The following is a 26,441-nucleotide window of genomic DNA, read 5'->3' on the forward strand; positions in this document are numbered from 1 at the left end:
GTTGTGTCATTACTTTGAAGGTTTTCTTCGGGGTTCTGAAACCACGGACTGGCATCAGAGAAGATAACATCTGAAACACTGAAAGAAACGCATACTTGCATGCAATACGAAAATGATCACTCTAGGATTATAACTGAGCTGGTTCAAAGTGTCTCCTTTGCTCGTGCTCTGTTGGGCAATGGGGTATGTTCTGCTTTCGAGTACGGGGCTGGGGTTTGATTCCCTTGCTCAGTGGCCACATTCCGACGGGGGCTGACGCTTGTGTACCGAGCATTGGATTTGTTAAAGAATCCCAGGTGGCTGAAGTTGATCCAGAGCCCTCGACTACAGCTTCTCTCATATCTCTTCTGTTACATCGGGACAATTAATGGGGGAAACTGGTGCAGAGTGGTCAATAAAGTGCCTCCAACAAGCTTATTTTTGTGAGGAGTTGTGATGCGAACACAATTGCACAACTTCATGGTGTGCGTTGGTGTACAAGCTGCACTATAACTTTAGCAGGTTATAAAGTCATCTTTTTGGAAAAAGCTCTTAACCCATCTCTGCTTTGTGACACCGTAGCTGTAGGTTTATGACAGTGTTTTGTATTTTGTGTCATCCATCTTGGCATATGTACACATCCACAGGGTAATGCTTCTTTTTTTTCAGAGACAAGCAGTCCGAACATTCATGAAATTGTTAGCAAAAAACACCTTTTTAGCAGCTACACACTATTTTGTACGTGATCTTTTTGTTGTTCACCGAAACCTTGTGTACTACTGCTGCACCGTGCTGCCTTTTGTCCGAACTGTGCAGCACACAGTGCTTGCACAAGGTAATTTGTTTTACCAAAATGGGCATTGGGCAAAACAAGTTCGCGATGTCTCTTGCACACTTGCAAGAAATGCATTGCTGCCCAGTGTTACTGCAGGGTTCACAGAGGTGGTGCCCTGCAGCGATTTCGCAATGAGGTGTGCTATGGGACCACGAAAATGAGTAGTACATTCATACACTACAGATAGCAGTTTGAAAAATGATCAAGGTTGCTAGCATTTGGGCTGGGGAAATAGTACGATTTGGCTGAAGCGTTCATAGGAGGAATGAAAGTAAGCGTTTGTGTGGAAGCTTGGCACTGGTACTTTATTATGATGATCAACATGGGGGCCAAGAAGGCACAACAAAAAAAGAACTTGTTTGAGATTTGGTTTGCCAAAGATCTCATCGATCTTTTATGGAAGAGATCAGGAAGGTCACGGAAAAGCTTCACTTTGAAGTTACTGGCAGTCTAAAGGAGTAAGTCACAGTGGTGAATGGTGCCAAGTCATTTTGAATGGCCTGAACAGAATAGGTAAATAAGAGTCAGCGAATATTGGCATAGTTTGATATATGCAGCTGCTGTAAATTTCACCCAAAAAGAAACACTTACCTTAAGCTCCCTTACAGGCCTTAGGGAAGTAAGGATGTAGAATTGGGGAAGAAGTATTGATCCAATGTACAACATTAAAAAGAACATTGACAAAGTCAGTACGTTGAAAATATGAATAGAGCTTTTACTGAATCAATTCTATCAAGCGCACATGCATAGCATACATGAACACTTCGACAAATGTTTAAATTTCATCCGCGGGGAAAAAAGATGACGCAGTGTGGCCAGAGGAACGTCACATAGTTTTGCTAAGAAAACTACTAGTGGGTGGTAAAACAGGGCACCTGCACATATCAAATCGCTTTTGGAGAATGGCGGAATGGGTATATAGTTTCACAGGGAGGCTATGCTATCCAGGAGATGATCCGACAGAGACGGCTTCTGTTTTGTCTTGAACTGAGCATATTTATAACAGATTAGTTTTAACAAGGTGTTGCTAGAACACCCTTTATTTCAGTGTCGCCTTGGCACTGCTTAACTTTCCAAGACACAACCAACACTGCACCATGCTCATGTTTGAGAGATCCCAAGGACATGTTTACCCAAAGGTTTTATTTGACTAGCTCTCATAGGCATACAGACACTTTCATAAGCACGGAAAGCTTGCCTTAAGTACATGCGTATCTTGCTTACAGAGATCCAGGGAAAACACGGGCAAGGTGGGAGATGGAAATTCAAGACGATGAGCAAAACAAGAACAAGGTAAAAGCGGGAGCCAACGTTTTGACAAGTGGACTCGTCTTTTTTAAGGCAACATATGTGCCCATTGGCACAGTATATATAGGTAGGGTTCTTCTGAAGGGGAGAAGGGGTAAGGTGGGTGGGTGAGGCAACGATCGAAAGTGTTAGTGGCAAGGGTGTAGAATGATAACAAATGGGTGGGTGAGGCAACGACCGAAAGTGTTAGTGGCGAGGGTGTAGAATGATAACAAAGGGGTGCGTAGCACCCCTTTATTCTCATCTACACCCTCGCCGCTAACGCACCTTCGATCCTTACCTCACCCACCCACCTCACTCCCCTTTAGAAGAACGCTACCTATAATACTATGCCGAGGGACGCATATGTCGCCTGGAAAAAGACTAGTCCACTTGTCGAAACGTTAGCTCCCGCTTTTACGTTGTTCTCGTTTTGCTCGTCTTGCTTGAAATCGGCAGTGCTCCACCTCAACTGCAGCAAGTCATGGGTCTGAAATCTACTGCCACCAGTTGCCTATTAATCACATTTGCAACTAACAGTGACATGGACAAATCACAATTCTGCAAAGCGCACGTAACAGCACTGAATGTGGAAAACATGTTAACTGATGACTTAGGGACTACGACTTGCTCACGAAATACATATCAGAGTAGAGTACAATTATATCATTTTTCTCCAGCTTAGTCGTAAAGAAGGGTTTTCACGGCTGTGACAATTGTTTTTATTTTATAGCTGAATTGCTAAAATTTAACTTTTCAAGGGGTTACAATTCAATTTGTGTAACTAAAGAAAGGCGTAAGTAAAGTTTCTATTATCACTATGATTTGGCTTTTTTTTTTCTTGAAATGCACCACATTTCATTCAATTTGTTTCACTGATTTAGTGAGAGCATTCTTGTAACATTTATGTAGATACTGTTAAACATTGCACTTAAGTAGAAGCTAAACACCATATAGTGAATCTTGCAACAGCGCACGCAAGAAGAGCAGCAAAGAACATTTTTAGGTCTGCCAGCCATTAGCAAGTCGGACTAGTTGGCACGTTTTCAAAGGCTCAACACAGAAATGGCTAAGGACAACAAAACAAAAATATAGAGAATGTGATCCTGCACTGTAACTGATGCTTTGCTATTTAAAGAGTAAACACAAGCCACGGTATCTGCAAACCTCCGATACAAAAATTAGTTTTTACGAGCAAGCAAAGTCATTACATTCTGGATAATCAGACAATGCCAGTGCATTAATCTGCTGTGATGACTCTGTCAGGTAGTAAAATTTTGCTTCTACAGTTTGTCTGTGCTCAGGCTCGTGTCTGCACTTAACGGTGAAGCATTAGTTGGAAGCCCAGCAATGCAACCTTGAAATTCATTTCTGTCTTCCATCCCCATGGAGACAGTCTCGGACAAGTGCTGTTTCGATTGGTTAAAGTAGCAGAAGCGGATGAGCCCTTTTATCTGCAACTAAGAGCATAGATCCACTAGCCATCAATGGCATCTTTCGCCTCGGAGGATGGTCAATACATTGCATGCTTGGTCAGCACATTTCTGCATGAACTGCTGTGACTGGTCATGGTATCGAAAAGCAGACTGGTATTCACTGTAGTTGCACAGTATGTATGGCCTTTGTGATGACCCCAGAATTTTTTCACTTGCTTGTAACCAATAGCTGTTCATTAAACCCATTCCATTTAAACGTCTTAATTGGTTACAATGCTTTTACTTGCCTAGATGAAATGCAGCCATTTGTGCAACCGTCAACAGATAGAAAGTGTAGTGCAAATGGATGACAAAGAGAGATTCACTACTGCTGTGCTCGTACTCTGCTGCACGTGAATTAGTCTACTTGTCAACATTGCGCCAGCCAAGTGACCACACTCCTAGAGGATGGCAGCCTAACGTGGCCTGTACGAGTTTCAAAGAAAACACACAGCACCGTGTACAGCGAATCCATTCAGCGAATCTTTTTCTTACCAACTTCACTTATGGCTACAAGATCGATATTTGAAGCAGCTGTATATGTCCCTCATTTACAAATTCAAATTTTTGCACTAGCGTTGTACCACGAGAGTACGTCGAGAAAAGCTTGCAAGATACTGCGTACACTGATTCTTTTATGGAAGCTTGTTCCAATTTCAACTTGTTTGCTCATGGCTACAAAATCAAATATATTACAATGGGGGCACACTTCTGAACTTGCTCAGGAAATGGAGAGACAGTAAATGGCTAGTAGAGCACTTGGAGGAATGGGGAAGAAAAAAAAATAAAGTGACAGAAGTGCACATAATGGGCAATAAACATCTGGCAAACTGGTTTCAGCAGGTAAGATTCTTTCTTGCTCACACTTCAATGTCCCGGCTTTCAATGACTACTGGTTAAGACGTAAGGAAACGCACACTAGCTCTACACGTGGATTTCATTGTTGTCGCAAGCATGTGCTATGGTGCTCAATATGAGCTGCAACATGCGAGCCGTAGCTGCAGCAGCGCTTACGAGAAAAATGTGGAGACAATGCTGCTATTTGAGTGTACTGTTGACTTTCTCTGTGGGGCGACAACACACCTACCCATCGAGCAGCTACATCCTCGTCCCAGATAAATAAACAAGAAAAAAGTAGTTAAGAAGCTAGGGCAGCATGCACCATGACAAAGCACGCTGCACTAAAGGCTAAGGACTTGCAGGCTGCTCTGTGGGCCACAGTATTACGTTCCGTGGAGAAATTGGACAGCATAAAGCACAAGGTGTGTGCGTTTCTGGAATAGCAAAACCTTCTCCACTTTTTTCTCGAGAGCGTAGCTACGGCCACGGCTTGCGTGTTGTAGCTCATATTGAGTGAGACAGCACTCTCACTATACATAATTTTATACTTGACAGGAAACACTGTGGAAGGTACACAAGTACTGTGGTCGCAGAAGTCTCTCCGCACATTTCACAGTGAAGTTGTTTTTAACCTGCAGTGCTTAATACCAAATAACTTCATATATTGCAACTGCAACTTGCAGACGTAACATTACGTCAAATCACGTATTATTTGTGCAGCTTTGTGCTTTAATTATGCAACCTACTATGCTTTGGTCGCGAGCACAAGTGATGCAATAAGGCCGTTGGTTGCAGAAACATGTTGCCTCGCTCGTTCGGCAATAAATAAAGCGTTAGATTTGCAACACCTTCAATGTAATAATTATGTCGTATTTTGCAACACAGAAGCATGGGTAATAATTTTAACGTCAAATTTCATGACACCTACCTACATCTTTCTTTCCTATGTGACGCAATATTTTTAGGTCACGAATGTGAAACGGGATAAGAATCTCTCTAGCCTTCATAGTGCTGCCTGTTATGTATGAAACGGGGTGATCTCGACAAATGTAGTTAGTCCTATCGTAAGGCTTGTCACTGGTGTATATCGGAACACCTACTTTACGTTGGTTTAAATACCGTTTCTTTGAACACTGACTGTGGCAGCACTGAATATTTAGTTGTGGAAAATACAGTGGTCACCATGGGTGCTCCCAGAGCAGCGAAAAATTGTAAACCGATTGTTCTGTTTGGTGGACTATTTACACCAACTGCTGCAAAATTTTACACATTTATGTTCAGCATGACATATACTGAGGCTTTACGTTCCATCGTATAATACCATCAAACCTTCATCGCAATTGTTCACAAGATATCGATACAATAGCACAAGACTATTACAGCGCACGATCTACAGCTAATAGCCCAACACTTACGCTGATGCTGTTACCAGCACCTTGGCACCTTCTATATTGGTGTTGACAGATTCACCTGCACATTGTGGCACACATATACAAAGTCAAAGTGACCTCAGTTTGCAAGATGAACATTTATCATACGAACTTTCGATGTGTTTGCATGGATGCTATGAATAAATATAGTAAAAATGCCTATAATTCGGGAACGCAAGGCAGAAAGGGGTGAAGAATACCCTCTGCACGACAGACATCACAGCAGGTTGTGCTGCCAGTGGAACCTCGGGCGACGACTCAAAGTCGCGTCTGTTATGTTGCGCATGCAGCACTTGGAAGGCGGTGCACTCCAATTGTATTCGTATGACAGCCTCGACCGCACTTCCCTCTGACACATTACACCGGTCTGGTCGAGGTTTCGGTACTTCTCGTACATCATGGTCGCCGTCTGCTTGTGAGTGACCAGGTACGTGTTGAAGCAGCCGCGTGAGCGGTACTCCGTGTCAAAGCGCCGGTCGTGTTTGCGATGGAGCCTCAGCGGTGCCGTCCACACACCCACCGACGCGTCCTCACTGAAGTAGTAATCGAATGCGACGAAAGCCAAGGTTGCAATGTACCTCGCGGCACTCTGGGGCAGCACGTATCCGCCGCCGCGCGCGTAGGGCAGGTAATAGCCGTCTCTGAGATACCACGTTCTTTCTGCCCACTTTCCGGACTTGAAAACTGGCGCGTTTCCGGCAAAGTAGCCCCAGTAGAGCTCCCCGTCCGGCCTTTCTTCTTTCCACTTGGCCAGCTCGTCAGCAACGACGTCTACTCTGGCGAACGAGTCGTCGTCCAGCTTCAGCACAAAGTCGAAATAGTAGTGGCCCACGATCCACTTGAGGCTATGGACCAGCTTGCTGGTTAAGTCTTCGTACGAGTCCTCGGCATCGTCGAGGATCACGACGTCGTCAAAGCTAAGCGACTCTTGCTTGAGGTTCTCTACCCACTGCAGTGGTGTACCGTGAGCACCCACGAAGAACTTGTAAACGATGCGCTGTTCGGACGCGGCTGCCAGCTTCAACCACGTTCGGCGCGCTGCGTGGCGCAGATGTTCGGTCTTGTGGGACGACAGTATCGCCACGAACAGAAACGTGTCGCCTTCTTTGCCCCACCAATCCCTCGCGGGGCCTTCCGCTTCTCTCGCGGAGCGCGCTGCGATGTCGTAGCTGCACCACAGTGCGAAAACGAAGCCAAGCACGAACCAAATCACTCTCACCACGAAGGCACGTCCTCTCGGACCTAAACGACCGGACAACGCACGTAGCCACACGGGGGTCATGACGAGACTTTCAAAAGCGCAGCGGCAAGGGGTGAGCTGAAACCTCGGCTGGAAGTTTTCGTTTGACGATGCGAGCTTTCATTTTCGCAGCGCTTAGTGGTGGTGGGCGTGAGCGCTTCCTTTGAATGGACAGACGCTACCTACCCCCGCCGCACGCTGTTGCGTTCTTTTTGTTCGCACTGTTTCAGATCGCTACACATTTAACCGTAGCCGGTTGGCTAGCTCAGTTCATTCGCACTGAATCCAACTTCCCGTCCGTCAGCTGCAGGTATTGCCGTCCTCTTGCAGGTTGCATCTGCCGCATCTCCATCCGGTGTGTACGGACCATCAGTTGCGTCAATCGCATGATGCGCATGAAGACAGGGAGGATACCGTCGAGGTGAAGCTGGTAGCTCGTGTCCTCCAAAGTCCTTTTCGCCGGCACAGTTTGAAACGCATTAAAAGGAATTTTTAAAGAATTTATTGCACGCAGCCACCACAAGCAGACATCCATGCAAGGGCAAAGTGACGTCAGGGCAGTCACGTGGTCTCCCCATGGTTGCTAGAAGTACTAGAAGTGAGAGAAAAACCGGCCGCTCCAAGCCATGTCCAAGCCTGTCGGGATGCGCGATCCATTTTTTCGCCTACCACTACTGGGTGGTCTGTGGTCGGATAGATCGCACATCGGGCAGCTGTGCTGAGGGAACAGGGTTCGAAACGAACCATCGGTCGAACTGGGGTCTCTGCATGATGAGAATGTGGCAGTGTGTACATGTGCCGCTATTCAACAAACCTCCAAGGTCTAAACGTCTTTCACGCCGACGTAGGTCACTGTAAATGCAGGACTGGGAAGGTAACAGCTGAATAAAGATATTTGGCGCCCACTTCAAGCACTGGACACATGCCATTCGGTCTGAACTGGTTTTCAATGAACCTGTTTGGTGCCAACCTGCGTCACTTAATTGCATGTGTCAGCTAGATGACGTGTGCCACGTCCTGGATGAACGTCTAACACCAACTCAAGTAACAGGATATGTGCCACTGGGAATCTACCGCTCTAGAATGACAAAAATAATTCCTTAAACTTCTCCGGTTCTGAGAGGAATCAAACGCACGCCACAATGTCTCCTCAAGGACAGCAACACTGCTTATGCTTGACCGCGTAACAACAATGCATTGCGGTGAAGCTGAATGTAACGTGTTTTGCAGCGCTCGAGGCTTTTTGCACGTTGAAGTGCTTTTCGTCGATCTTTACTGCTGTTTATTGAATAAAAAGGGTAATGCACGCCTGCGTCCGTGAGTTAAGAGATTGACAAAAGCTAATGGCACTTTCTTGCACTGCGTAAAAATGTAAAAAACAGAAACATTTTATTTACGCAGGTTTCTAATACGCACCTGTTAGCAACTACTGCAACTCATTGGTGACCATACGTGTGCTATGGTGGCTAGAAGGGAGAGGTGACGCCAGCGCCGGCATATCCGCCGAGAGAGAGAGAGAGATAGCACTTTATTTACACCCGTCAGAGAGTATGGGTGATCGGGTGAGACGCAGCTCTCCCTATCACCGTCTACCTCCCCCCTAGACGTCGGCCGGAATCAGTTGGCTTCCGGCGGCGGCCTGGGCTTGACGGATGGCCTGTTTTTGGGCTTGCTCTTCCTGGCTATGGAGGGAGGATTCCCATGACTCGCTGTTTCCATGTAGGCCGTTTAGTGCTGGGCAAGCCCAAAGCATGTGATTTAGCGTTGCTGTGCCTTCACAGTTTTTACATTTTGGAGAGTGCACCTCAGGATGCCATTTGTGCAGAATATACGGGTTTGGGAAGGTACCTGTCTGCAGTTTTCGCCATATTACCTCTTCCTGCTTTGTGAGAGATCTATGGGGGGGAGGCAGAGTTCTCCTCCCCATTCTGTAGTGTTCTAGAATTTCTCTGTATGTGGTTAACTCTCGCTTTTTGGACAGGAAGTAATCTGCCTGCGCTGGGGCCCGGTGTGTGAGTCCTCGGGCGACCTCATTGGCGATCTCGTTCCCTGTGAGTCCACTATGAGCGGGTGCCCATATTATCCTAATTAGGTCGTTAGGTACGTTCTCCTTGCCTGCTTGCAGAATTTTGCCGGCCTCTTTGGAAACCTTACCTTTGTCATAGGCTTTGATTGCAGTTTTAGAATCGGTGATGACTATTCTAGTTGATGGGTGTGTGATTGCCAGGGCAATCGCCGCCATCTCTGCCTCATCTGGTGAAGAGTGTCGTACGCTACAGCTAGAGACTAGCTCGCCTTTGTCGCTCACTACTACTGCAGCATAATGCCCTTCTGGGTATTCTGCCGCATCGGTGTACACTACCCCTTGTGTTTGGAGGAGGGAGCCTTGGAGTCTTTGGACCCTGCTTCTCCTGCGTTCCTTGTTGTGTATGGGGTGCATGTTTCTTGGGATAGGGGTTATTCTTAACTTGTTAGCAATTTCTTTGGGGATGACGGTTATCCTATCACGTGATTCTGGGTTGTGATAGCCCAGGTTTCTGAGGATGGATCGGCCCGTTTTGCTGCCAGTTAGTCTGATATATTGTGCCGTGAGTTTCGCCTCGCACATTTCCTCTAGGGTGTTCGACACTCCTAGGTTCAGAATCATCTCGGTTGATGTGCATGCTGGTAAACCTAGTGCTGTTTTGACACCTTTCCTCCGAGAAAATGCGATCCTCTCGTTCATGCGCTGCCGCAAAGGCCGCGGTGGCGCTGCGGTCAGCTTGGCGATGCAGTCACGCGGTTGCGCGCGTGTGCAGCTTGCCGCGGTGTCTGGCCGGCGCGGCAGCGTTCCGTTTCTTCGCGGCTGCCAAAGTGTTATCTCGTTTGTGGCAATATGTGTTTCGCTGCTGACATGTTAATGTGAGTGCCGGACTTCGCCGAACAGATGAATTCCAACGCAAAAAAACGCGAGGCATCGTCACTGCTTCGCCCCTGGCTGCACGTCCGGCTATGTGTCGTCGAGGCAGCAGGGAGGGTGCTCTAAACTTAAGAGGGTGCGCTAAGTTGCATATTGCTTCAAGGTCGAACGTCTGAATTTTTTTATTTAGAGGAAAGTTATATCCCTGCCTCCCCATATCTTAGTGGGTGTTCAATGTTTAATGTTTTTCTTTCAAATATACACAGAAGCATGTGTAAATGTGATATCTCGTATTTTGAGTTACCCTCAATGTATGATGTGCAGTGCTTTGCTATTACTACGATCTGCAATAAATTTTTGCTATGCTTTGTATTACCTGTTCTGAACCCCATTCACATTTTTTAGGAGTAAGCTGACGCGTCATATTACTGAAACTTAAGGAGTGGAAGACACCGGCCTAAGAACACCCAACCTTTTTTCTCTCATTTAATACCCCTTTTAATTTCCTTTTTACATATTCCTCTATGCCCTGAGGCAATAAACAACGTTATTAAAAAAATGCAATCGCATGGACCCGAAACATATTTCCATCCTAATTCTTTTAGTCTGTGTCTCCTACTGTCATCATGCACTATATTGACCACACGGGACTCATTCCGACCCTTCAATTCCTGAAACTGAAAGGATTCGCGAATAACGCTTTAGATACGCCGATGTGATACGCAGCACATGTATTGCAGAGGCAACCACTCGATTTTAATGATTTTGTTTGTGGGGTTTCACGTGCCAAAGTGACTTAGGCTATGAGAGATGCCGTAGTGGAGGCATGAAAGACTCTGGAAATTTCGACCACCTGGGGTTCTTTGACGTGTACTAACATCGCACAGCAAACGGGCGCTTTGTTTTTCGCCTCCATCGAAAAGCGGCCGGGGTGCCAGGCCGGGATGCCATCCCTCATCCTTGGGCACAACGATCGGGTGCCCTAACCACTGCACCACCACGGCTTAAAATTGCATTCTGTCAGCCGTAGTCACGTTCGACTAGCGTTTAATGAGCTAAACCATTGCTTGCAACATCACTGAAAGACCGACGCGTTGCGTGCACGGCAGGCGTCCTTGCGTATGCTCAAAGCCAGCGGCGCGTACCATGCATCGCATTACGGCCAACAGCGCCACCTACGCCCGGCTTGAAATGGAGGAGCGGCTTCCATCCGCCGTTGGCGTCACCTCTCCCTTCTAGCCACCATACGTGTGCGGTCCGGTTCATCAGTCACAATGTGGGAGCTGAAGAGAATTAAAAAGAAGTAAGTGAGTGCACTCACTTCTGTCGGTGCAGCTGCTTCTTTATTGAAAGCAACCTTTGATTAAATCATTAAATAAAGTTGCCATTTTGCAGTTTTGCAAGTATTCCTCCCGTCTTTTCTGAATCTGGAAGGTCTGGCAGCAGATGCATGTTTGTCCTCCATAAGATTTAGTGGTGCAGCTTACGTCAAGATAGCCAACGCAGTTCCAAACCCATAGGATATTGCACGTGATTCAGTGCAAGCGAGCACTGCGAATTCTGTTACTTTTTACGAAACACCCAATTGCTGCTCACAAGGCTAAAACTGCACTGTGATCGAGTTGTCTACTTGTGGAGAGTTCTTGGCATATTTGCTGTGCACGCAGTGTCAAGGCCTCTGCAGACAGTTTCAGAAACCACGACCTGTTGCCTGGCATGCATGAAGCCTGACCGTGTCTCCATTTTTTTCTCCGCGTAATTGCGATATAGCAATTGTTTGGACACTCCAGGCGCATTTTCGCCGTCATCGTCACTAGTTGTGATGTTCCGTATAATGACCAAGAACAACGCTTTCGCTGCTCGCCGTAAACGCGCGGGGGTAGCCGACTATGGCTCGATCTGGCGCGCGCAAGGAAGGAAAACGGGGAGGATACGCGCCGTCTACCGTCGCGCGAAAGGCCCTGGAGGAGGGCGGCGTTGTGCTCCGGCAGCAACAGCGCATTCCGCGACTGCGCGCAAGGGGAACCGACGATGGCAACTATCATAGATTAAAGGCGACTATTGCGCGCGCAAGGGAGGGAAGCTGGGAGGCAGCGTGAGAGGCAGGGGGCGTTGTGCTCCGGCAGCGACTGCGCATTGCGCCCAATCTTGAAAGTGATCTGCAGAGTGTATAGATAACTTTCTGCGTTCTCGCCTCTCAGTTAGCGTTGAAGCGGCACACAGCACGAAGGTCACTTCGTTTGCTGCTTCTGCAACGCATCCACGCGCCAGCGTTTCGACAGCGAGTGTCCGAATATTCGCCTTTCGGGTGGAACTGCGCCGTTGTAGTGATAAAACATATTGTAACATATTTGATAGGCTGACAGTATTTTATTTCTAGAATTTTTTTTTATCAAGAAAAGAAAACAGATTCACCCCGGTTGGCACATTCTTTCTTGTATGTCAAAAAGACAACTGTAAATTCTGAACAATATTCTTACTTGCAACAACAGACACAAATATACGACACAATGCATTTCTGAATACAGCTGGCACATAAATATTTGTTTTCTTGATCGTTCTGTATTGTACATGAGACACAGTGGCATGGCCAGGAGGGACACACTGGCAATGCTCTCCCCTCCCCCTAAATTTCTGTAAGCCACACTGTGGCTTGTCTAGCCCTTCCCTTCTCCAGTCAAGTGCATGAACCCCTCGAAAAAAGATTTCTGGCTGCGCACGCCACTGAGGAAAGACTCCAAAATCAAAGGTGAGGTTTTGCTCTACACGATTGATATGCATTTATGCAGATTCAACAAAGGTAAAGTAAGAAAAGACTGCTTATATTAAAACGTAAATACGAAAAGTTGAGGTAACAAAAGTATACATGACTGACAGTGTGGGAGTGCAACCAAAGACTGCAAAGTATGAAAACATGGCTTTCGAAAAACTACAATGAAATAATAAAAAAAAAAGCCTTCTGCTTTAAAAGGTACACTCATGCTCAGCTTTGGCTTGCACATAGGAGAACATAAATAATAATGCTTACTAAAGTTCTACCATGGTCTCACGGCTGACAGAATGATGTCCTATGCTATCAATAGTTTGCTGATGGGCTAGTTGATACTCGGCTAGCATTACGGTTTTCATTCCAAGCTCATTACTATGTTTTGCAATTTTCTTCTTGGGTAGAAAATTACCGATTTTCGGCACTTTATTTTGTTGTAGATTTTAAAAGGATCTTCATGTTTGTGCAGTATGCTCATTCTGTACATTACTTCTTGTCAGTCTGCTCTTATGCACACCACACTATGTTTGCATCTTTCTCATACCTGTATTGCATACTGCCAGTACCTTGCACGCAAATCTAGACTAATATTTCATTTCACAGTCTATTGTGTAAAATAAGAAATTTGACATTTGTATTTGCATGGTGTGACAAAGAAAGCTAAACATGTAATCTTTGTGCATGCCCATTTGCAGATGCAGTTCATTACCACACCAACAGAATACTCCACTGGTGCTGTGTGCATCACTTGCTTTGGTTACAAGCTGGCAGAAGGCAACAAGAGTCCATTAATTACTATTGTCACAGCGCACTTCACAGGCTCCCGTGGATAAATATATAGATACTACTACCCAGTATTCGGACACATGCCACCCAAGCGGGATGCTTACTTTCTCGTTTCAAAGAATGTGGACTATGATTTTACAGTAACGTCCTTTACTAGGGCAGTTTCCTTCCTTTAAGAATTTGTAAATGTTCACTGCAATTGTGTGAAATTTCTATTTTCACTCAAATTTTGAGCAACAATTTTGACTTTCATTGACAGCTCTTCATGTTTTTTGTTAATGCAAGCTTAGCAGGTTTTCCTTTGTTTGTTCCAAGTTTCTTTTTCATAAATTAGCATGTTTTCCTGAATAGACTATCAGTTCGTAGACAGTGCTTGCCCCAAGCCACAAGAAGACCTAGAATGTTTTCATGCTGCTTATGATGGATGTTTTACTAAAAACACCCCAAGAAAAACTTTCCTGCATAAAACATCACTGGGTAAACTGCAGCCTGATCCATAGGCTATTGTAGCTATATATTTAGCAAGTTGGGCCCTCAGGAGAAAGACTTTGACTAACAAGTCGAGGAAGAAGTGTGCGAAATGACTAGGTAGTTTTAGAAACACTCCTCTGATGTAGAGGACTCTTTGTGATGTCCACTCGTACTAGGTTGAGGCAGCCTGTGCACAGCTGAGCGACACTTGACATTTGTACAATGCACAGTAGTAAAGGAACTCTTTTTCAAACTAATTATGCCATAGCAAACAGAGTCCAAGAGGCAGCTGCCATCATGAAACATTCAGTCAATGACACTGCTGCACAGTCGCTAAAGCGTCCCTTTGTTGATATGAACACATTGGTGTGAAGGTGCTCAATGAACTTGTACCTCTGAATATGAATGCTTAATAACACAGGCAGCTACAAACTGTCCCCACAATGCTACCCAGAACGTATTTCATATCACAGATATCTTGAATGCAGCCAAACATCGCAAGTAAATACATTTTTGACATGCAAGAAATAAATTTCAGAGGCTGAAATTGCTGGTTACTTTGCCAAAGCAAGGACATGTCAGTGATGCTGCTGGTGTAGCACTTGGCTGGGTGAGGCCCATAGTAACCGACTCAAGGCACCTTCAGCTGTACCTTTTCCCTACAGTGGATGCCATTTTTCAGACTGTGATGCCTCTGAAATGGCTCCCGCAGGGCATGACTTAGTTTGCCATATGTCGCTGATGTGAATTTACCACTGATTGAAGCGATCTATATAGCCACATACTAATCACCACCTTAGATACACCGCATTTCCACAGAAGACACCACCATGAAGATGTGCACAGTCTCTGAAATGTCTCTCGGGTGCCATGGCTACTGCCCTTGCCTGAGCAGCCGCATACAACACTTCTGTTGCGAGTGCAGCGCTGGTCACAGTGACCGTAAGATCAGCCGCAGTTCCTTCCCACAGAAGACATCATACTAAAGATGTGCGCGGTCTCTGAAAATGTCTCTCAGGTGCCAAGGTCAATGCCTTGCCCTGGCATTCATGTGGGGTAGCAAACGATTAACTTGCAACCTGGTTAACCTCCCTGCCGTTCCTTTTCTTTCTCTCTCTCTCTTGGCATCCGTATGTCGCTGATGTTGCGGACGCAGCACAGCGACAGCCGAGCTTTTTTGTCGTACACATACGACATCCTGAGTTGAACCTCCTGTTTGCACAGCACGCCCTGTTCTACCAGGCTCCTGTACTTTTCTTCCATCGTGGCCACCGTCTGTTGATGCATCACCAGGTATGAGTTGAAGCAGCCCCGGGACTCGTGCTCGGTGTCGAAGCGGCGGTCGTGCGTCCTATTCATCAACAGCGGCGCTAACCAGACGCCCACGGCGACGTCGTCGTTGGCGTACAGGTCCAAGAGCTTCGAGTTGTACCCAATGTAGACAACCGTGTACCAGGAGAGGACGTAGCCGCCGCCGCACGCGTACGGTAGATAACGATCGCTAAGAAACCACGCCGGCTCAGCCCATGGGCCGCTGTGCGATACCGGCGCGTAACCTGCGAAGAATCCCCAGCAGAGCAACGGATTGCGGAAGCTCATCACCGAAACGCGTCCCAGCTCCCTAGCGATGATGTCCACCCTCGCGAACGAGTTGTCGTTCAGCTTGAGCACGTACGAGGACTTGTAGTTCGAAAACACCCAGAGATACGCTTGCAGCAGTTTGAACGTCCGATTGCTGAAGGAGTCCGGCACGTTTTCGAGGAGAATCAAGTCGCCGTTGGCGCGCGCTTCCCGTTCCAGTGCGATCCGCCGCTCGTCCGGGACACCGAGGGAGCCCACAAAGAACCTGTGATCGGTGGCATGAGTGGAGAATTTGAGCCATGTGCGTCGCGCGGCGTCGCGTAGTGCTTCGTTCTGTTGATACGACAGCACTGCCACGAAGAGGAAGGCCCGTTGTGGAAGTGTCACTTTGAAGTCCGTGTACAAGGGATTGTCGCCTATCGGCCTTTCGTGGAACCGCCACCATGCTAGCAAACCGCAGCAGATCCCGAAAAAGAACCAAAACGGTCTGAAGAGACTGAAGCACTGATGCGCGCGTGTTTTGAAAGGGAACAAATTTGATTTCTTTGAAGTAGATGGCATGATCGCGGCGTTGTAACTTTTGAGTAGACTCAACCGGATTCAACTCGTTTTACCAATGCGCTTGAGTGTTATGGCCTGTGCTTGTATATTTGCACGATAATTACGTTATTCATGCGGAAGTGAAATCAGTTTAAGAAGACAAAAGCGACTTTGGCGGCCACAAACAGTACTTTGCTATCGTAGTTCAAAACCGCCGACCGTCGCAGCCATCTTGATGATCTTGAAAAGGCGATAGACACACAAAAAAGATGTCCGAAAAAAATTAAAGCAAAGTAATAAACAAGCAAAAATTTCAAACAAAAATAAATTTATTACCGAAAGTATACATGAAACTGGGTTTAGTTTACACGTGATATTGCTATTTTTATCATTCAGTTCCGCTGACGTCCTTGCAACATCGCCTTTTCGATGACTGCCAGAGAACATGGCGTACTGTGTGCTGCGTTTCTGCTGCTGTGCATTTGTCAAACTTCATGACGTGTAAATCGTTTGTTCTCAGATCTACGGCAACGCGAAAACATCTTCGATGTGTAGACTTACGCACCGTGCCAGCGTTGGACGCATTGTTCAGTGACGTCTGCTTTCACTTAAGGTTCAGCTACTTCGTACAAATTGCTAGGTATGGCAGTGCATGTTTTCTCTTTGGCCCCGTTTAGCCTTCGCACGGATTACTGAGATATTTGTTTGTTGCAACATCGCGCGTTCCGGGTGCGCCAGAGCGGAAGTTTAAAAGGGAAACGCTTTTGACGTCATTAATTAATCTAGATCACGTTCCTCAGTGTCGCGATTGATAAGTGTGCCCTCGCATAAGGTGTCTGCGTCGGCACCTTCCCGAAGTCGCGTTTTCTAACAACAGTAAGGACATGCGGAGAAATCCGTGCCATTGAACTATTTGTGGCGCGTGGAGTGATCTGGAAATGATAATGCACGGGTCTTGCCCTACTGGCGTTTAATTCTATACCCTTCTAGAGCCGCGAATGCTTCTGTTCAGTGCTTCGCGTGAAAGCTAAATGAACCGATCGCGCCACCCTGTCTGTTTGGAGAGGAACAAAACGGTCTTCGCTGCTCCGCACATCTCCCGCATTTCAAATGGCTGTCACTCGGCCTGTGCAGGTCGCGACAGCTGGGATGAACAAAAAGTACAACACGGCCGCTCAAAGACTTCGCCAAGATTATCTGCGGCTCGTCAGGGATCCGGTACCCTACATCATAGCTCACCCCCTGCCATCCAACATCCTCGAGTGGTAAGTACGTTTTCCATTTTGTAGTTATGGCAGTACTCGGCAGCTGTAAATAGAGCATTCTGAGAGTCCCACACGTTCCACGAGTTCGTCTTGCTTACCCGACCCGATCACGATGCACTGCATGTCGACATGTGTCGAAAGACGACCGCGTCAACGTTTGGCGCCATGTCGGTCCCACAGAATTGTCGTCTGTGGTGGGAAAACTTCATTCGATATGTTTTGAAGACTGAACGGTGTTGCAACATCCGGTTGACAAATTGTCGCTGTCACCCCGCCATGAAGAGACACTCAATGCCTCCGTGCTTTTTTCTTATTAAACTGTAAGTAAAGCTTTCTTTGGCTCATATCTGTCTATCTTCGCTCCCCCTCATACACTCACACATACACACTTTGCGTGGATGGCTGTCTGGTTAAGTAAACTGAGCCAATCTTGGAGGCAGAGCTGAGGCAATCCTGATGTCAGGTGCTGTACGCCTCATTGCATTAACCATGACAGCTAACCAGTGAGTGTACCTATAATTTATTATCTCAACAGATCTACTGTGAAGCTCTTGCTTACTTAAAGAATCATCCTCTGATAGTTCCCATCCAATTGTATAACTGAGCATATAATGTTGCTGTTGAGAGCTTGGCAGCAGATTTGGTCACAGAAACTTTAGCTTCCGATCTTTTGTTCCAGGCATTATGTTGTACGAGGGCCAGAGAACACACCGTATGAGGGTAAGCTCATTCTGCCTCTGCTCACTGTCATAGTGCGCCCTGATGCATAGATTCTGTGACTTGCTCTCTTGTTACATTGGTTTAATGTCTTTCCTTTCGCATTCCAATGTAGTAGTCAGAACTTTGAAATTAGTGCTGGGTCTCTGCTGACTTCACAATTTAGTTCTGTTTTTTTCACATCAGCAATTTTTTCCTATTTAATTCAGTCATGTCCAGATGCACTAACTAACAGATTAATCTGTAAGACCACCTTGAATCTGATGTTCTAGTTAGAAGTGTGTATTATAACCAGCTCACATTTGTTCAAGCTCCTAGAAGCCATATATTTGTTTTCATTATATGAAGTTAAACAAAATATGATTTGGAACAGAATTGTGGCTTGTACATAAACAGTCACATACATACTTGTTGTGTTTGGACCAGTGCTCACACACCTCCTTGAAGTCCTTGAGAATCCTTGAAAATAAACATGTTCCTTAAATTCCTTGAAACTTTTGAACAATTAAAGTAACAAAATCTGCATAGGGGCCATGCCATAGGAACAGTCTATTGGGAAAAAAGTCCTATGTATTTTCGTTTGAGTGTCACTAAATGATTGCACTGTGGCTTGTTCACAGCCACCAATGAAATCGCTGCAGCCATCCTGGAGCTAGACAGAGCCAGATCAAGTGACCAGACTGTGCCACTATTTTGTTCTTTTGCTAATTCAAACCAGAGCCACGATAGCTCAGTTTTTGAGCCCGAGGCTCTACAATTGCCTGGCGCAGTGTAAGCTTCAGCCATTTGGCTTTAACATGATGAGTATCCTTGCCCGAAGTTGGTCACTATACTAGCCATCATGCCAGAAGTCAATCGATGTCATTACAATGGGAAAGTTAACTGAAGATCTGAAGAACTTGAAGCGTGTGTCGAACTCAGCAGCTGCTTAGCTGCAGAAAAAGAATGAGTTCGCTGTTTTTCATTGTATGTGTAGGAATAAGGTTTGTTTTCCCTCTTTGAATTTTTTCTATCAGGTTCCTTGAAGTCCTTGAATTGTCCTTGAATTTTGAGTCAAATGTTCTGTACGTACTTCAGTTTGGACAGGTAACAGGCAGTTTTAGTTTTTCCGTAATCTTAGCATTTGCAGATTACCAATTTGCCAGAGCTGTGGATGGCATTAGCAAAAGCTGGTAGAGACATCTTGTGGCATTCTGTACAACTACAGTGCACTAGAAGAATTTTTGTGTCGCGTTTAAGTTACCAACGAAGCAAAATAATATAGGTACTGCATGTTGGCAGTTATGTCGTATTTAGTGCTTTGCATGAGTGGTTATGTAGTATGCAAGTCACTACAGTATTGGCTTTGTGTGATCTCTCATTATATTCTGCATCATCAGATGTCGCTACCAACATTGTTGCTGCCGTATGCCTTTCCAGCAACCCTATTATCCGTAAGAAGTTTACTAACAACTTTCTAATGACCAGAACAGGTAAAGGACCAGACAGAAACAATACCTGGTTGTGTTCAAGCTACAGGGTCATTTGTGCCACTTTTTAGTGGTGCAGGTTGACGTTTAGCCACCTTAATGTAAAAATTTACAGTGTTTTTCTATGCATGTCTTATGAATATTCTCCAGTCAGTTATTCACCAGTGTTCTCATGTTCAGCATGTAAAAAAGAAAAAAAAAACTGGTAGACTTGTGTCATCTTGCAGAATCACAACTCAGTTATCAGCGAAGCCGTTTGTGCAGCTAGCCCTCCTCCCATTTTGTGTGGTCTCCATGGTACGTGATGGTAGAATTGAAAACGTTGCTTGAATACTTTACCAAATGCTGGATTCAACTTTGGGACACACAATGGTAGTGCTAGTTATTGTCCAAACATTGAAGACACCTTCATGTTGCTGCTGCTTTCTTGGCATAATACCATTGAAAGTGCACCATCTTGCAATAAACACTTCTAATGTTTTCAAATTCCATGTGCTTTAATGCTTAGAGGGTCTGAGCTATGCGTGTGCATAGTTTCACAGCTGAATCTCTAGGTGTTACTTATGCGGACAATTTGAAAATGATTTTCAGTCATTTGGTTGCTACTCAAAGTGGTGCTTCCATGGCACTTTGTCACTTTACTTGCACTAATTGCTCCATGGCATTGATACATTGCTATCATGTTCATCCAAGTACACACTTTATCCTTACATATGATCAACCTAATACACTGAATAGCCCTTTTATGGCAAGCACTTTGAACTCCCAACAAATGCCAAGGCACATCGTAATTCATGCTGTTTTGACATTTTTTACAATCTGCCATCACATTCGTTCGTTACTCTATTCATACGAGGTCTCTGCCTGACAGCATGTAGTCCTTTAGTGGTGCTTCGATACAACTTTTAAATGGGTTTGGGCAAGCACTTACCAAAACTGACACTTTCCAGTGTACCTAAGTCACTCCCGTAGTTGTAACTTCGCCTGCGCATGACCCTGATCACCCCTTACATTGCCTCAAATATTCAGAAGGCTTCAGTGTTTGCTTCTTAATGCAGGTGTGCATTTTGGCTTACGTATTGTGTTTTTCAGGCCAAGTCCCCGTGTCAAAATGTTGGCTCTTAGCTTCAGACGTCCCTTGTTTGACCATTGTAGATCGCTTCAAGTCTCCATCATCCTGTCTTGTTTGGGCATAGTGCTCACATGGATACCACGAAAGTGACTGCTTTTTGTGCTGCCTATAATTGCGAATCTGTGGAAGTTGCCAGCTTGCATAGGCTGCAAGTGTCTTCCCCAGGCCATAGTCTCGTAAACTGGATCTTGTAAAATTGTGCTGGTCGCTCAAGACCCTGGAACATCATGTTGGTGTTGCACTGTGGCACAGATGGAATCTACCACGGGAAGCTTATGTTCCCGGCCGAATTCCCCTTCAAGCCGCCCAGCATCTTGATGATCACCCCCAGCGGCCGGTTCAAGTGCAACACACGCCTCTGCCTCAGCATCTCGGACTTCCATCCAGACAGCTGGAACCCTGCGTGGTCTGTTGCCACCATCCTGACAGGCCTGCTAAGCTTCATGGTAAAAAAAATATTCCAACTTGAACACATTTAGTAGCAGTAGTGTCGATGACCTTGTCCCCTTCAGGCTCGAATTATCATGGGCTGTCAATAAATGTGTGACATTTATACAACCTATTCCTCAAGTGATATAAAGGGAGACAAAGTGCTCAAGGGAGACAAAGGGGTAGAATGTAGCTCTGTGCATCTTCAAGTAAGTCGTCATAATTGGACAGTAAATAGATATCTATTAATTGTGCAGTCAGTCATGTTGCATTTTTTTTTTCATAGAAGGAGCTGAATCGCATGCTCAAAGTACATGCAGAATTTAATTACTGGTTGCATGCATTATGAGAAAAGAAAAGTTATTCTTTAGTCGTTGCTGCCAGAACGGGTCGTGTCGAACATCCCGTCAATCATGGTCACACTTGCAGCAACACGCAGCACATTGAAGTGCAATGAAGTCACATTGACTGTGCAGGGGGTTCAGTTATTTGAATTCAACGTCCATTGCTTTTTCTTTGCCACCACTGAATAGAAGTGTAAAAACAAGTTGTGTCCATAAATGTGGACACCGCACTGAAGGGGTAATGGCAAATGTCACTGGTTCTTGAGTGGTTGACCTGAGTCCTTGAACAAGCTGTTGGACACAAATTGAAATGTACCAGAGGGAAATGAAATGGGGCTCCTCACTGTTTTCACAGTGGAGGTTGTCATGTGCAGCCTGAATCTACCTTATGACCATTTAGTTCATTCATTTTAAAAGTTCTGGTCGCATCAGTGCTTCAATGGGTGGAGAAAGGCTATTGCGCCCCAGGGAGAATTAATCCCAAATGACCAACAGAAATACAAATGCCCTCAAATTTAACTAGCGGTAAAGAGATGCCTTACTTCAGAGCAAAAGAAAAAGATAGGTTTGGAAGTGGAATTTGCCTTGTGTTAACACTTCAGGCCATGCATGACTTGCATCTTTCAATGTTTGCAGGTGGAAAAAAACCCTACATTGGGAAGTATTGACACCACCGACAGGGAAGTAAGTTGGCCGGCCTCCTGTCCCTATAGTATGGTCAGAGCACAGCTTATTTGTAATGGTGCATGGCATAATGACACCTGATAAAATTGGCCGCACTCCTTCATTTCTTCTTCTTCTTTTTTTGTATTGCAGAAGAAGCAGCTTGCAAGGGAGAGCCTAGAGTTCAACTTGAAAGATGAAATGTTTTGCGAGCTGTTTCCAGACCTGGTTGAGGTAAGAGGGAACCTGTGGTGACTGGGTACAGAACCTGTGTTGCTGCAGTTGCTCAGCACACCTGATCGGTCATGTGCGCTCCACGTGAAACCTGTGAACTAAGAAAACAAGGCATTATTGGGACAGTCGTGTGCTAAATGCTGATGACGGTTGCAACGCATTTGAAACTGGTAGCAACATTGAAAGCTCTTGCACATAGTAATCTACGGTGGTTTGCTAACTTACGCACTTCTATGGCTTCTGCAGTTCGAAGCCATGGAGATGGTGAGTCAGAATGTTTTGAAAAAGGGAAATCAGGGAGGGCTGCCGCACGTTCCAGGAGTGGGCAACACGTGGCAACCTTCCCTGACCGGCTGCTTTCTGTAGCTAGCAGCAGGTGGCACCACAAATTTACGCTTGTGCCGTCACAGCAGTGGATTGCATCCCCATAAGCGAAGGCAACTTCGCCCCCCACCCTCTTTTTCTTCTTAAGAACCAGGCTATTAACTGTTACAAGTGTTACACTGAATGACGTAGACTCCAAAATGAAATTCTTCTGTAAAATTTCAGCAAGAACAGTGCAGCAGTAAGTGCAAAATCTTTTTTTTTTTAACACGTTCAGCGAAATATGTAGGACCCTGTAGATTGAAATGATCTGTGTCAGTGTGCTGCTACTTGAACTCCCTTTTTGATATACAAGATACATTCCACAGTTTTCACAAAAAGGTGTTGCAAAGCCCCTTTGAGCACAAGAAACTATTTTAATGTCATTTTCATCCTGTTCATTGCCACTCCACAATCGTAATATTGATTTATCTGGAGGAGCGCTAAACACAAGGAAGTACAACAAAAATGCACTTAAGGACCACATTTTTAAAGCTACAATTGCCTGCACATTTCCTTGTTTTTTTTTTTTCAGTTGCTGATTTACAGTGGACTCTCTTTAAACGAAAGTGCAGGGGACCAGGGAAACAAGTTCCATTTATCAGGTGTACAATTTGCTAAAAGGTTGAACTGAAGGGTGCACAGTATGCCCTCTCGAAAAGGGCATGTAGGTCTTTATTGCCAACAGCAGATAATGCATGTAGCAAATCCGATTACAGGGCAGAATCACAAAAAAAAAAAGAAAAAAAAAACCAAATACAACTGCTGACTAGACCTGACAGCACACTAACTAGGGCACCAACAAAGGCCACCTTGGTGAGAACATTGAGAACTTGTGAGGAAACCCGAAAAGGAAAGGTGCGAGCAACAGTGCTTATTGCATGCAATGCTACTGAAATTGGTGATTCAGTGCTGTCTTTTGGTGATGTACAGTTGAAACTTTGATGCAGAAGAACTTTCTTTATATCCTATGTTCATCATAATATATATTTGTCCCATGCTGATATTGGAGAGAAAAATGTTAGATTTACTTCGTTCAGACAAGAATTCGTTGTATCTGTGTTTATTACACTGAGGTTTGACTATCCCTAGCTCCGTTCACCAGGAGTTGGAAAAAACTGTGGCTCTGCTTAATATTCTTTTTTTTTTTTCCCTGCCTTAATACAGAACAAACCAACTGTAAAACTACAAAACGCACCGTCACGTAAAAAAGCAGTTTTAATGAGTGCTTAGGCAGACTTTCCTTGCACTTTGCACCATTTAGTTCCATATTAGTTCTACTTTTTCCAGTATGTTCTCAGTATTTGCAGTGTATCTTTAAGTGTGTTTTATCGAGTTCTGTTCTCAGCAAATGGTGCTCGTTTTCATTATCTATTCACCGTAACATGTTATGTAACCCTTATGTAATGCCTGTAAGAGGGCCTTTAGGGTACTACGTGAATAATAAAATAACACCTGTGCCGAAAAGGTTGAGAGCCGATCACGAGGTGCTTGTTTCCTTAGTGTTTTGATGGTATAAGGCTGGCCGTGCATCACTTTCTTGATTGTCCAACTTGGCCAATGGTGCCCCAACAACCAAATAGCCCCTACCGACCCAACACGAAATGCCTCCCCAACACACCTGCTCCCCTTCCCCCAAATGCCCTCTCCTCCTCATGACCAGGTAACGCTGCTGTTCTGTTTAAGTGAGTACTTTTTGCCGATATTCTAGTGTACCGTGTAAACCGGAATATAGGTCGAAATATTTTCTTCAAGTAGACAAGACTTACCTTTTGTTTTATAGCTGTCTTTAGCACAAGGTGAGTCATCATCTGGCAACCTGCAGCGTGCATGTTCGTGAATGCGTAGCCAAAGTCATCTCCATAGCCAAATGCGATTGCTGGTATTTATTTTTTTTTCTTGTTGCTTTGTGTCGTGCGTGCTCTTCCAGTCGACCTCGTGCGTGATTTCCCTTATTTCTTTTTGTCTTGTGAGCAGTGAGAAGCGGTGCTCAAGATGAAAAGTTGTAAATTTCGTTGAAGCAAATGGCAACATGGCAGCGCAACATCAGTTAGGTGTTATTGCAAAGCTTACAGTACTAGCGGGCACGAAAAGGAAAACTATCAGCATGCAGCTCACGTACAATGTCATTTCATGGGAATTGTGCTGTGCACCCACAAGATGCGCTTGCAGACTTTGTGCTGGAGCTTTCTGCAAGCTCGCTGCCAATGACAATGCAGTCAGTTTGCTGCAAAATTGCAGCACCATTGGGACAGTAAACCTGTTTCCATGATTTCCTTCTTGTTGTTTTTTCACTTCAGGGTAAGGGGGTTGACCTGTATTCCCACTGGACCTATATTCCGGTTTATACGGTATTTCGCTTTGAACCAAAATTCGGAGAGGGTGACATCGGTGATTTCAATGTCCGTGCAGGAAATCAAGGAGCAGATTCAGAAGAGGAAAACGGAGGTGGAGGCGCAGAACGCGTACCTGGCCGAGCGCAGCATAACGGGCAGCAGCCTGGGCGACCAAGGGTACGGCCTGTTGGGCAGCACCCTAGCCAACATTTTCGTCATCGTCGGCTTTGCCGCATTTGCGTACACCGTGAAGTATGTGCTGACATTCAGCGCCAAGTGACTGCGGCCGCCGCGCGCACAAGAAGACCCGAACCCATGGGGTGTTGCGCGTGCGGACAACAAGGGACTCAAAAGAAACTGAAAAAAAAAGAAAAAGAACAGAGGAGGAACAGGGAAGGAAGATTGTGTCATGCCACCAACCACTTTAGCATTATGTACATAGCTATGCGCGTTATTTCTATGAGAGTCAGTTCTGCCTGGCGGTGACGAGCAGTGGCAAAGCTTGGCCCTGACACTTTCAAAAGACAGGGGTGACGAGGGACGGCATTCATTGTCCCGAGCCTCTTCACTTTCTTCCTTCCCTCGCTCAAAAAGCAGGCGATAAGTAAAGGACAAAATGCTTGTGCTACTTCGGTTCTCGGAGAACTGTGGTTTGTCAAAGGTTGCCTGAGTGAGTGTTTCAGTTTGTGTTCACCTATGAAATTGCAGCAATTTCTGGGGAATCCTTTAGGTTGGTTCTGCACTCTTGGAGCTTGGATAGCAAGAGTGTGAAAAGCTGTTTTGCAGTGAAGAAAAAAATCTGCAACCGTTCGGTAAACGTTTTGTCAGTGTTGTTGGTGTACTTGTGAAATGAACAGTTGTCACAATGGCCATATTTCATACTTTTGTTCTGTATAGCTTGCAGCACAGTATTTTAATGCCATACTACTAATAGCAGCGGTGTTCATCACGGGCCAAGTGAAAAGTTCAAAATCCATGCTAGGCGAAAATTTTTTTATGGCATTATCAGCAGCTTTTGGTGTATGTGGTTGGCGTTTTCTTCTTTTTGATGAATTTCTGTATAAAAGTAAAAAAAAAACTTGTTATATATAGGGGTCTCTGTGCAAATTGTGCACATTGTAATGCCCGAGTCGCACACTGTTTTTGTTATGGGGTAAACACTATGTACAGTTAACAAATTGCTATGAAATTGAAGCTTGACGTGTTCTGGCTGAGACACTATTCACGTTTGGCATCGGATATGCGCAGTCCGATCGGAGACGTGAGAGGCCATATTCCTGAACCTTGTTGATGAAAGAAACAAAAGTGTGTATGATATTAAAATTTTTCAGAACGAGACATTTGTTTAGTGTCCTTTGT

At 45.3% G+C, this 26,441-nt stretch overlaps 3 protein-coding genes across 3 annotated transcripts; 1 reads left to right on the forward strand and 2 right to left on the reverse strand.

Moving 5' to 3' along the window:
- Nucleotides 1–1,504: 1,504 nt before the first annotated feature.
- On the reverse strand, nt 1,505–7,654 carry LOC142575511 (beta-1,3-galactosyltransferase 6-like). The gene has a single exon (XM_075684925.1). The coding sequence runs from the start codon at nt 7,126–7,128 to the stop codon at nt 6,064–6,066; it is 1,065 nt and encodes a 354-aa protein (XP_075541040.1). The 5' UTR covers nt 7,129–7,654; the 3' UTR covers nt 1,505–6,063.
- Nucleotides 7,655–12,341: 4,687 nt separating this feature from the next.
- Nucleotides 12,342–16,379, reverse strand: LOC142575513 (beta-1,3-galactosyltransferase 6-like). Its single transcript, XM_075684928.1, has one exon. The coding sequence runs from the start codon at nt 16,149–16,151 to the stop codon at nt 15,093–15,095; it is 1,059 nt and encodes a 352-aa protein (XP_075541043.1). The 5' UTR covers nt 16,152–16,379; the 3' UTR covers nt 12,342–15,092.
- A 173-nt stretch (nt 16,380–16,552) lies between these two features.
- Nucleotides 16,553–26,420, forward strand: LOC142575515 (ubiquitin-conjugating enzyme E2 J2-like). Its single transcript, XM_075684929.1, has 7 exons — nt 16,553–16,770; nt 17,265–17,395; nt 18,075–18,115; nt 20,966–21,159; nt 22,123–22,170; nt 22,303–22,383; nt 25,159–26,420. Exons 2-7 carry the CDS (start codon nt 17,280–17,282, stop codon nt 25,360–25,362), a joined length of 684 nt encoding a protein of 227 aa, XP_075541044.1. The 5' UTR covers nt 16,553–16,770; nt 17,265–17,279; the 3' UTR covers nt 25,363–26,420.
- The last annotated feature ends 21 nt before the right edge of the window (nt 26,421–26,441 follow it).

This window comes from Dermacentor variabilis, chromosome 3, assembly GCF_050947875.1.
Source record: "Dermacentor variabilis isolate Ectoservices chromosome 3, ASM5094787v1, whole genome shotgun sequence".
In the NCBI taxonomy this organism is placed as follows: domain Eukaryota; kingdom Metazoa; phylum Arthropoda; class Arachnida; order Ixodida; family Ixodidae; genus Dermacentor; species Dermacentor variabilis.

What these genes read in the sequence shown, in the direction of transcription:
- LOC142575511 (XM_075684925.1), bottom strand. Translation starts at nt 7,128, where the DNA reads ATGACCCCCGTGTGGCTACGTGCGTTGTCCGGTCGTTTAGGTCCGAGA.
- LOC142575513 (XM_075684928.1), bottom strand. Translation starts at nt 16,151, where the DNA reads ATGCCATCTACTTCAAAGAAATCAAATTTGTTCCCTTTCAAAACACGC.
- LOC142575515 (XM_075684929.1), top strand. Translation starts at nt 17,280, where the DNA reads ATGAACAAAAAGTACAACACGGCCGCTCAAAGACTTCGCCAAGATTAT. An exon ending in TTGACACCACCGACAGGGAA is followed by an intron (nt 22,171 to 22,302) that starts GTAAGTTGGCCG and finishes TTTGTATTGCAG; the next exon opens with AAGAAGCAGCTTGCAAGGGA. An exon ending in TGTTTCCAGACCTGGTTGAG is followed by an intron (nt 22,384 to 25,158) that starts GTAAGAGGGAAC and finishes ATGTCCGTGCAG; the next exon opens with GAAATCAAGGAGCAGATTCA.